This window comes from Numida meleagris, chromosome 1 (assembly GCF_002078875.1).
Source record: "Numida meleagris isolate 19003 breed g44 Domestic line chromosome 1, NumMel1.0, whole genome shotgun sequence".
NCBI classification, from domain to species: Eukaryota; Metazoa; Chordata; class Aves; order Galliformes; family Numididae; genus Numida; species Numida meleagris.
Genome location: NC_034409.1, coordinates 112,098 through 123,580, shown reverse-complemented (window position 1 = coordinate 123,580; position 11,483 = coordinate 112,098). Strand labels below are relative to the sequence as shown.

The window sequence follows — 11,483 nt, the reverse complement described above, 5'->3', positions numbered from 1 at the left end:
GTGGAGCCGGTCACCTGTCCCATCGCTCCCCCTTTGGCTCCCGGAGAGCGCTGGGAAGGGGACGGCGGAGGACCCAGGGGAGACAAATTGGCCCTGGGAAGCGTTCTGTCCGCTCTGAGCAGATTTGGGGCACCGCCTCCAGCTCGGTTTACAAAACCCCAGCAGCTTTGAGGCCGGTTTCTTTGAGACCCGCATGTGACGCCCTGAGAGCGGCCGTTCCCCTTCGGGACAGAGGCTGAACTCGGTGCTGCTCTGTCATTCACCAAACCGGGCTGCACGTTCAGCTGCGTGGCTCTGCGTCCGTCGGTGCAAGCCGCAGGGTGCTGCTACGGCAGAGAGCAGCACGGGGTCCCCCCCACATCCCCCCCCCCGGTGGCACAGCCCTCGGAACCGGCGGTTCTGTGACATCGGCGCTGGCTCCGCGGGCAACGGGCACACGCTGTGGCCAACGGCCGCGTCGGTGGCAACCAAGCTGGGAGCGATGGGCTGCCGCTCGGCTCCGGGAGCGATGCTGCTGCTGCCCTTCGTCGTGCTGCTGGCCGCCTGCCGGCCCGGCCACGGCTTCTCGGGCTCCTGCGAGTGAGTGGCCCCGGCCCCGCGCTGCCCCGTGGACGGGGCAGGGACGGCGGCTCGCCTGCAGAAACTCAACGCTTTTCTGATTGCAGCACCTGCGGGCTCCGGCCCGTGGCTTATCACTACCATGGAATGCGCGTCGTGGGAGGCACGGAAGCTCTTCACGGGTCCTGGCCGTGGATCGTCAGCATCCAGAATCCCCATTTTTGGGGCACGGGGCACATGTGTGGAGGGTCCCTCATCAGCCCGCAGTGGGTGCTCACGGCAGCGCACTGCTTCGGCCACCCCAGGTAAGTGCTGGCCCTTTCCCTGCGGTGCAGCCAGGTGTGACCGGCGATGTCGCAGCCCCTGGAGCGCTGCCCTCCTCTCTCCCCCGTGGCTCTGCTCCTTCCAACCACCCTCGCCATCTCCCTCCCAGCGACGTTGTGGAGTCGCGTGTGGTGATCGGTGCCAACGATTTAACTCATCTGGGCCAGGAGGTGGAAGTGCGCACCATCCGGAGGGCGATACTTCACGAATACTTTAACAATAAGACAATGGTCAATGACATCGCGCTGCTCGAGCTGGACCGACCCGTCCACTGCAGCTACTACATCCAGCTCGCCTGCGTGCCCGACACCTCGCTGCGAGTGTCGGAGCTCACGGACTGCTACGTCAGTGGCTGGGGTGTCACAGAAATGAGAGGTGAGCGCTCCAAACGCACGGGCGTCCCGACGTAAAGCTTAAAGCAAAACCCAGGGTGATGCCACGGTGATGTATCCATAGCGAGGGACGGGGCTGACCCGTTTCCCAAAGCGGGGAAACGTCGGTACATCTCAAGACACAAAGGCAAGACTTAGGGAAGGGGCTCACCCCCAAACGGGCAAGGAGCTGACGGTGCCGATTCTGCTCTGTGCTCACAGCTGTAGCACCTGCCCGAACTGCCACGATCCTGCAGGAGGCCAAGGTCCATCTCATCGACCTCAACCTCTGCAACAGCAGCCACTGGTACGCCGGGGCCGTCCATACCCACAACATATGCGCTGGTTATCCACAGGGCGGCATCGACACCTGCCAGGTAGGAGCTGCACGTCAGCACACAGCCGTGCTCTGCCTGCAAGCCACCCTCCCAGAGCTGGGTGCCCACCACCTCCGGAGCTCAACTCCCTTCCCATTTGCAGCTCCCCGTGCCCTACGTGCCTGGGACTCTGCCCCGAGAGCCCTCCCGCTGCTCTTGGTCCCTGTAGGTCTGGACCCAGTCCTGGAACACCCCTCTCCCCCTGCAGCCCGGATCATTGCACAGAGATGAGGGAGGGAGAGTTACCCTCCTGGTCCACAACCCCCACTAATGCTTTGGGCTTCTCTCCCCCACCGCAGGGCGATAGCGGTGGCCCTCTCATGTGCAGAGACAACAACGCTGACTACTTCTGGGTTGTTGGTGTGACCAGCTGGGGGAAAGGCTGCGGCAGAGCGTTTCGCCCTGGAATCTATACCTCCTCTCAGCACTTTTACAACTGGATCCTGACACAGATGAGAGCAGCAGCCTACCCGACGTCGCGGACGTGGAGTCATTTCATGACCACCTCATCCCACTATCACGGGTCAAAACCAGTGCCAACATCAACACAACCCAGCGCGTCGAGCTCCTGTCCATATCCGGTCCAGAAACTTATGGATTTCTTCAATGGGGTGCAGGAGCTCCTGCAGACCCTAAGGGGAAGCAAGGCTTAATGAGCTGCATGACCCACAGCAGGCTGCAATGCACCATGACCCTTTTCTGCAAGGGGTAATGCCTGATGGCAGCCCCGGTGCCAAAGCCCTGCTCAGTCCCGTCCGCCATCCTCGGACTGCACACAAACACTGAAGTTGACTCAGTTGGACAAATAAAGCTTCTTATTTTCACAGATACCCGTTGTCTCTGCCCAGTTCAATCTCCCGTGCCAGGCAAAGGCTTCCATACCCGGCACCTGCAAAATGAGGCTGCGTGCAGACTGCAGGCCACAAAAGGGAAAGGGTGGCCCATGAGGGCTGGAATGGTGCCTGCTGAGGGAGGAGGGAGCTGTGTGTGTGTCTCACTACCGAGCAGCAGTCCCAGTAACTGGAGAGGCAGTAAAGGATGGGGTTGTGTTTTCTGTACCACGTGGGTGCTGGGAAAGGCATTGCTTTTCGTTCACTGTTTTTGCCATTCACATCCATGAGCTGCATGGTTGTGAGTGTGACCTGACTCTGGCATACGCAGTGTCTTGTACCTGCCACAGGGGAGCAGGAGCTGCCACATCCATCAGACTGAAACGAGAGCAATGTTCCGGGAATGACAGTCCTCCCAGGTCAGCTCCAGCTGTTACGAAAGGAGGAATTCTGTGGGAGGAAACTGGGGTGGACGCTGTGTGCTCAATGCGTGCACACCGAGCACAAGCACCGTGAGCACACAGTGCATTCACATAGCACGCGCACGCAAAAGCGTGAAGAGAGACCCGGTGTGCACGCACAAGCTGCAGTGCACACCCAGTGAAACACGGGCTTCTTGGAACAGAGTGCAGTGCTCGCAGTGTTCTCCTCGGCACGGCGTGCACACACACACACAGTGCTTGCACCCCCAATATGCACACCCAGCGTGCACCCACGCACAGGCACGCAGCAGCGTGCATCCAAAGGCATGCATACGTGCAGCGCTCTCAGTACACGTGGGGCTGCCCCCAAACACACAGCGAGGGAGCACCCCCCGTGATCCTCTTTCATGGACACAGCTCCCACCAGAGCCTGGCCCGCACGGGTCCTTGCAGAGCGGGATCCCACAGCACGGCAGCTATCACTTGGGCCTCCGCTTTCAGGCCCAGCCACGTGGACACTGTTCACCAGCGCATCCCATCCCTGCCCGTGGGCACCGGTGCAGCTTGGGGCAGTCACACCATGCCCTGCTTGGCTCCGTACAACGGCACACTCCATCCCACGCCTCCTTCCCTGTTCCTTGTCTGGTCCATGAAACTCTGTCCCCACGCCACACTCTCCTGGACCCCCAAGTTGTTCTCCTCCCCTCAGCGTCCCGGCTGCCATCCCCTGCTGCGGCCAGGCACCGCGGGGCAAGCGCTTCGATGCCCTGCCAGCGAAGTAGGCTACATGAATTATGCAGCAGTTTTGCCTCCTGCTGCAGCATCAGCCCCTTCACGCTGCCTTCCGGCCCTGAATAATTGATGGCAGCGAGCACAGCAGAAGCAGAAGCCCCAGCACCGTGCCAGGGGCCAGGCCTTTGGGAGGCCTGTGGAGAGGCAGGCAGGAAAGCCTGGGGCTACGCACACAGCCCGAACCGCTGAGGACAGGGAGCGATGGAAAGCAGAGCGATGGAAAGCAGAGCTCCCAAGCAGGTTATAAAGAGGGTTCATAGAATCTTGGAATCATAGAATGGCCTGGATTGAAAAGGACCTCAAGGATCATCGAGTTTCAACCCCCCTGCTAAGTGCAGGGTCGCCAACCACCAGCCCAGGCTGCCCAGAGCCACGTCCAGCCTGGCCTTGAATGCCTCCAGGGATGGGGCATCCACCACCTCCTTGGGGAACCTGTTCCAGCGCATCACCACCCTCTCAGTGAAAAACTTCCTTCTAATATCTAACCTAAACCTCCCCCGTCTCAGCTTAAAACCATTCCCCCTTGTCCTATTGCTATCCACCCTCACAAACAATCGATCCCCCTCCCGTTTATACGCTCCCTTCAAGTATTGGAAAGCCACAATGAGGTCATGAGGGTTGTGAAACGGCGACGGGGCTTAGGAAGCGGTGACCAGCCACAACTGTAAAACCCCAGATCCGACGGATCACACCACGCAGGGCAAATACAAAACACAGCACATCCACGGGAGAACTTCCAGAGCAGAACCTCGGCCACTTCCAGCCCTGCTTTGTCCTCGGGCTGGCAGGCCTCACCTCTGCCTGCTGCGGGGTTAACCCTGGACCCCACCAGCATCTCCGTGCTTGCACACCACCTCGGCCCTCGCTTCAATCCCATCTTGGATACACAAAGCAAGTGGTGCTCGCTGCGACACCAGACCCACAGCCACCGCCTTGTGAGCCGTCTGCAGTTCTCATAGGAAGGCACAGCCGGCTTCCCAGGTGCAGGATTCGCACCACAGAACTGCTGCTGCTCTTTGCGAGGGCTCTTCCTCGCCCTCGCTGCAGGTCACTGACCTTCAGGATTCCGGCTTCTCTCCCCGCGGGGGCTGGGGCATAAGGTCCCGGTTGCCGGAGGTCGCCGCAGGGGGGCGCTGTTCCTCGGCGGACTGTGTCTCCCAGAGCGCCCCGCGGCGGGGCCGTGTCACGTGACGGGGCCACGTGTCACGTGGCGGTCAGGTGACCGCCGGCAGCGTCATGGCGGCGCGGTGTGGGCTCCCGCTGTGGGCCGTGCTGCTGGTGTGGGCGCTGCGGGGCGCGGCCGGCGGCCCCCCCAGCTTCGTCCTGCTGCTGGCCGACGATTTGGGCTTCGGTGACCTGGGGAGCTACGGGCACCCCTCCTCCGCCACGCCCAACCTGGACCGGATGGCGGCCAGAGGGCTGCGCTTCACCGACTTCTACAGCAGCTCTGCGGTGTGCAGCCCCTCCCGGTGCGGCCCGCGCTGGTGGGGGGAGGGTGGTGGGGTGCGGGATGCGGGATGCTGGATGCAGAACCCCGGAGCCGTGGGGCTGGAAGGGACCGCTGGAGTCCTCCAACCCAAGCTCCCCACAGCAGCTGCACACAGAGCATTCTAGGCGGGCTTGGATCCCTGCAGAGAAGGAGACTCCCCCACCCCTCTGAGCAGCAGGGCCGGGACTCTGCCACCCCCACAGTACAGAGTTCTTCCTCACGGTCAGACAGAATTCCACGGGCTCCAGTCTGTGCCCAGTGCCACTTGTTCTGTCACTGGGAAGAGACTGTCTGCCCAGTTCTGTCACCAAACAGAGGCCAGCCCCATCCCCCCGACCCCTCCCATCAGATATCCATCAGCACTGCTCAGCTCCTCCCTCAGCGTTCCTTTCCCCAGGTGCACAGCCTCAGTACTCTCAGCTTGTCCCTATCATGAGGTGCTCCAGGCCCCCCCTCCATCTCTGCACTCTCCCCTGGACTCTTCCAGCAGTTCCCAGTCTGCCTGGAACTTAGGAGTGCAGTGCTCCAGCTGTTTCCCCCCCCTCCCCCCCCATAGTGCAGAGCAGAGGGGAGGAGCACCTCTCTGCCCTGCTGGCCACACTCTGTACAGGGCACCACGGGGTCCCATTGGCCTTCTGTGCCACCAGGGCACACTGCTGGCTCATGGTCACCTTGTGGTCTACCACTGGTTAGCTGTTGGTCACCAGGACCCTTAGATCCATCTCCACAGAGCTCCTTTTCAGCACCTCAGCCCCTAACCTCTATTGGTGCATGCAGTTATTCCTCCCCAGCTGCACAGTTAAACCAGTTAATGCCTGGTTTGTGCAGCATCGTGTGATACCTGTCCTCCCCCCACCCCCCTCCACAGGGCTGCTCTCCTGACCGGCCGCTTCCAGATGCGCTCTGGGATTTACCCCGGTGTGTTTGACCCTGACTCACGGGGAGGCCTTCAGCTCTCTGAGGTCACCATTGCGGAGGTGCTGAAGGCCAAGGGCTACGCCACGGCCATGGTTGGCAAGTGGCACCTCGGCGTGGGCGCTCGTGGCCAATTCCTGCCCATCCACCAAGGCTTCGACCACTACCTGGGGGTGCCGTACTCCCATGATCAGGTGAGAATGAGGGAAGGTGGGGAGTGCCCCAGAGGTGAAGCATGTGCTGGAGGGGTGGGGGGATGAGCGGGTGTGGGTGGCTGTGTGCTGGAGGAGCGATGGATGCTGGTGGGGAAAGCTCCACGAGGTGCTCATGCGATAGAGCAGTTTTGCAGAACGTGGGCAGCAGTCGTTTGTGGGGACGTCCACCCCTTGGTGGGTTGCAGGAGGGAAAGTCAGCTTCTGGGTTACAAAGAAACATCTGAACTGCTGTCAGGAGAACGTGATGGCATAGCATGGTTCTGGGATGGCTCTAGGGTAGGCATGAACCCCCCAGTTTCTGGGAGGGGCTCCTGTAGGTGCCTGTAGGACCTGGGGGTGGGCTGCTGTGGGTCTCCTGGCCCTTTTCCGCTCACTGTCCTGCAACAGAGCTGAAAGACGGTGTTGTGTGCTCTCTCCAGGGCCCCTGTCAGAATCTCACCTGCTTCCCACCTAACATCACATGTTTTGGGACCTGTGACCAGGGCCTTGTGCCCGTCCCACTGCTCTGGAACCAAAGCATCGTGCAGCAGCCGGTCTCCTTCCCTGATCTGGTGCCACTCTACAACAAATTCTCGCGGGACTTCATCGCCGACTGTGCCCGGCGAGGTGTGCCCTTCCTGCTCTACTACGCCTCCCATGTAAGAGAGAGGGGATCTCTCTGAGTCTGAGGGTGGGGGAGGAAGCCTTTGTCCTTCTGGGGATTGCTGGAAAGCACCTCAGCTCCTGCAGCCATTGGAGTGTGCTGAGCAGTCAATACTTGGATGAAGGATGGGGGAACTCTCTGCCCCCACGTGACTAGGGGTTGGTGTTCCCATGCCTAAGGTTTTTGGCAGCACCATTATGGTTATCATTCTTGGGTGGCTTCTTCCTAGAGCGTTGGCTGTTTGCGTGGGCCAGGAGCCCATCTGGGAAAACTTAGCACTCACCGAATCTGTGAGTTCTGCCTGGGGCTCAGCTATTTTGTGTCATTCTGGGAGGTGTTTCTGGGAGCACTCCCCCCACCTTTTATGGGCATTGTCACATATCTCCATGCCCTCACTGGGGTTCTCACTCACCCTGGGTGAGCTGGGAACCAAATGCAACTCTAGGAGCTTGCAAAGCAGCTCTCTCTGCCTTTTTTTCCAGCATACCCACTACCCCCAGTTTGCAAGCCAGGAGTATGCAGGACGGTCACGGCGTGGGCCGTTTGGTGATGCGCTTTCGGAGTTCGATGGCTCGGTGGGACAGCTGCTGCAGGCACTGCAGGAGAATGGTCTCGCCAACACCACCTTCGTGTTTTTCACCTCTGACAACGGGTGAGTGGGCTCAGCACGGGGGCTTCTCCCGCTGGTAAGGTCGTGCTGCTGTGGGGGGGGGGAGCTGGAGCAAGGCATTGGTTGGCTGGGGCATAAGAGACGTGATGTGGCAGTGCCAGGTGAGATTGCAGTGACCTGAAGTGAGGCAGCGGGTGGATGCTGTTAAGGAGAGGATCTATCGTGTGATCTCCTCCTTGCTCCAGTGAATCAACTATTCCCCTCGTGGGCAGGGTGCCCACCAGCTCGGGGGTAGGACCGTGCAGCCTGAAGATCCACGAGTTCCCTTCGTGTGTGGGTGGCTTTGGTCTTTGGTGCCATTCACTGTCTCTTTCCATGGCCCCGGTGGCAGTCAGGGAAGGGGTTACGCAGAGCTGTGAAGCTGGTGGCAGGTGGTTCTTCTCTCTCACAGCCCTTCTACCATGCGGATGGCACGTGGAGGCAGCTCCGGCCTTCTGAAATGTGGGAAGGGCACAACGTACGAAGGTGGCATGCGGGAGCCAGCGGTGGCGTATTGGCCGGGCCGTATCGCTCCAGGTGAGACTCAGCACTGCTTGTGCCTTTTGTGTGCTGGCACAAGGCAAGGCAGGGGTGTGATGGCAACTCAGCTGCCCTGAGATGATCAGAGGGAGGGGAGCGGTGAGGATGGCAGGTTATGGAAGTGGGGTCGGGCACTTGAACCTCTCTTTGTGCCTTGCTGTGTTGGGTGGCAGGAGTGACTCACGAGCTGGCAAGCACCCTGGACATCCTGCCAACGCTGACTGCCCTGGCTGGAGCAGCTCTTCCTGACGTTGCCCTGGATGGTTATGACCTGAGTCCAGTGCTGTTTGAGTCAGGGAAGGTGAGTCCTGCAGCTCAAATCTGGCCTGGTACATGAAGGCTGGGTGTAGGGCCTGGTCATTAGCCTCAGCTTAGGGACCAGGGCAAACCCCCGACATGGGATATTTTGTCTGGTGTGGGCCATGCAATGAGCTTACTGGGTTTTCCCTGTCTGCTCTGGGGTCGGAGCAGAACCCCAGTAGCTTTGAGTGGGGAACAAGTGGGATGCTCCTGCTCATTAGCTTCCCCCTTTTCTAGCCGTGTTCTGGCTATAGTATCAGGGCTCTTGTGTGAGTCCCTGGAGTCTTTGCCTGGTCCTGTTGCAGGCTCTTCTTCAGCCTCATGGCCACACAGATAACCTCAGCTGTGCTTCTCTCCACAGAGTCCCCGTCAGACCATGTTCTTCTACCCTCCATCCCCTGATCCACTGCATGGCCCCTTTGCTGTCCGGCTCGGGAAGTACAAGGCACACTACTTCACACAAGGTTGGTGCCACCTCCTCTCTGCACGGGCAGCTTTGTGAAGCCCTGCCTGGTTCTGCTGTCCCAAGCTCAGGGTAGCAGCTGAGCTGCACTTGGACTTTTCTTCTGCAGGTTCCTTTCACAGTGATACAACCCCAGACCAGGCCTGCCACGGGCTGACCCCGCTGACCCATCACGAGCCCCCGCTGCTCTTTGACCTGGAGTCAGACCCTGCCGAGAACTACAATTTGGTGCAGAGTGCTGCAGGGCCAGAGGTTTGGCAAGTCCTGAAGGACATCAAACTGCAGAAGATGCTTTTTGAGCAGCACATGGAGTTTGGAGAAAGCCAGATGAGGAAGGGCAGGGATCCTGCCCTGGAACCCTGCTGCAAGCCAGACTGCACTCCTAAGCCCTCCTGCTGCCGCTGCTCATAGCCTCTTGCTGCTCCACCCCCCTCTCCTGATCCCAAACCCACCAGACCCCCCCGACTAACCACGCGTAGCCTCAGCTACCTCAGAGCTTTGGCTCAGTGACACTGCTGACTGAGGGAGTGCTGGCCCAGTGAGCTGAGGGTTGGGAAGGCCGCCAGCCCTGCTGGGTGTGCAGGTCGCTGTTGGACCTCCAAGCTGTGATCTGGTAACAGAAGCTCTGAGTGGATCAGGGAGGGACCAGGATACAGCATCATCAGCAGAGCCAGCACAGCTCCTTTTGAACTTCAGTTACAGTGAAGCACAGGGTATGCCGAAGTGTCTGGAGATCCCAACTCAGTGGGAGGTGTGCTGTGCAGCCCTCGTGGGAACAGCTGTGAGTTGCAGCAGCATCACTGTCCAGGGGATAGGAACACACCAAGGAGCAGGATGGGCTGGATGGTCCTGACAGCTTCAGGGGCAGAGCTTTGTACACCTGGTGCAGAGAGGACATGCCGAGGTAGGAAGCAGCTCGGGGTATGCAGCTCCAGCACTTCCCTCTCCTTTGTAACTCCAGAAGGTGGAGATGTGGCTGACCTGGTGTCAATGGTTTACGGGCTGGTTCGGCCCAGTTCTGTGACTAATGGGGCAGGGGGACCCACAGACCCACGCCCCAGAAAAGGGGAAAAGGGGAAAGGGTAGGGAGATGGGCCTCAAACAAAACAAAACAGCGGCAACGATCTGAGGAGAAACAAACTAATTTACTGAGTAAGATATCGGAATGCAAGATAACACAGTATAATACAATATAATCGGAATTGAAGCTAATAAATCAAATGAAATGAAAGAGAGTGTCCAAAGACCGAAGGCCTCACTCTAAGTAAGCTGAGGCCATGCAGCCAGAGCAGAGATGAGCCAGAAGGTGGAAAAAAGGGGAGATCTCATGATCTGAGAATCTTTAACTCTTGGTGCACTACGTGATGTTATGATGTGGAATACCGATAACCAAAAATCATAAAACCATGGCAGCTGCTCCTTCTGTAAGGCCGGTGGCTGCTGGAGCTGCATTCACATTCCACCCCCGTGACAAAAATGGTCTCTTGCTCATGAGCTAGTTGGAGTGCACTAGTGAAATGCACACGCACAGTAGTAGGTGGCCCTAGACTTGGGGTTTCCAAATGCTGTGTTCATTATGCTCTGTGTTCCCATATGGCATTGTGTCCAGAGACCTGAGAGATAGAATGGGTTGGGTACAGAGCGGGGTCACACAGAGAATGAGGATCAGGAGCCATCAGCACGGGTTCACCAAGGGGAAATCATGCTGCACCAACCTGGAGCTGTCTGCGATGCCATCACCGGTTGGAATGGGGGAGTAGTGGATGTGGTACCGTGACTTCAGCATGGAGTTGGACACCATCAGCCACAGCATCCGTGCAGGGATAGATGAGAGGGCAGCGGGGCGGGCTGAGAGCTGGTAGAGGCAGAACTCAGAGCAGGCAGAGCTCAGAGGGCTGGGAGAGCAGCGTGGGGTCTGGGGGGCTCCAGCAAGCGGCGCTGCCCAGGGCTTGGGGCTGGGTCCGGTCTTGTTCAACGTCTCCATCAGTGACCTGGGTGAAGGACAGAGCGCACCCGCAGCGAGGTTGGGGGTGGCACAAAGCTGGGAGGAGCGGCTGACACCCCATGGGGCCACGCTGCCATCACTGGGCAGGCCCAGAGTGGGGCAGAGAGGAACCTGGGGGGGTTGAGCGAGGGCAGCATGGGGTCCTGCGCCTGGGGAGGAGCAGCTGCAGCATCGGTGGGGGTTGGGGCCGACCTGATGGAGAGGAGAGGGACCTGGGGATCAACAGCTGACCATGAGCCAGCAGTGTGCCCTGGTGGCCAGGAAGGCCAATGGGACCCCGGGGTGCACTGCACAGAGCATGGCCAGCAGGGCAGGGGGTGCTCCTCCCCGGGGGGGTTGGGCAAAGCTGGAGCACTGAGCCCAGTGCAGAGCTCTCCAGTTCAGAGCAGGCTGGGAACTGCTGGAGAGAGCCCGGCAGAGGGTGCAGAGATGGGGGGGGGGGCTGGAGCACCTCCTGATGGGGACAGGTTGGGAGCACTGGGGCTGTGCACCTGGGGAAGGAACGCTGAGGGGGAATCTGAGCAGTGCTGATGGGTATCTGATGGAGAGGGGTCAGGGAGATAGGGCTGGGCTCTGTTCAGTGATGCCCA

The 11,483-nt window shown here is 59.7% G+C and overlaps 2 protein-coding genes across 2 annotated transcripts; both read left to right on the top strand.

The window, feature by feature from the left end:
• On the top strand, positions 414 to 2,458 carry ACR (acrosin). Its single transcript, XM_021384197.1, has 5 exons — positions 414 to 579; positions 666 to 863; positions 992 to 1,257; positions 1,476 to 1,630; positions 1,930 to 2,458. The coding sequence occupies exons 1-5, from the start codon at positions 482 to 484 to the stop codon at positions 2,281 to 2,283; spliced, it is 1,071 nt and encodes a 356-aa protein (XP_021239872.1). The 5' UTR covers positions 414 to 481; the 3' UTR covers positions 2,284 to 2,458.
• On the top strand, positions 4,873 to 10,004 carry ARSA (arylsulfatase A). Its single transcript, XM_021384196.1, has 8 exons — positions 4,873 to 5,143; positions 6,032 to 6,272; positions 6,713 to 6,931; positions 7,419 to 7,588; positions 7,998 to 8,122; positions 8,299 to 8,426; positions 8,787 to 8,889; positions 8,998 to 10,004. The coding sequence occupies exons 1-8, from the start codon at positions 4,911 to 4,913 to the stop codon at positions 9,297 to 9,299; spliced, it is 1,521 nt and encodes a 506-aa protein (XP_021239871.1). The 5' UTR covers positions 4,873 to 4,910; the 3' UTR covers positions 9,300 to 10,004.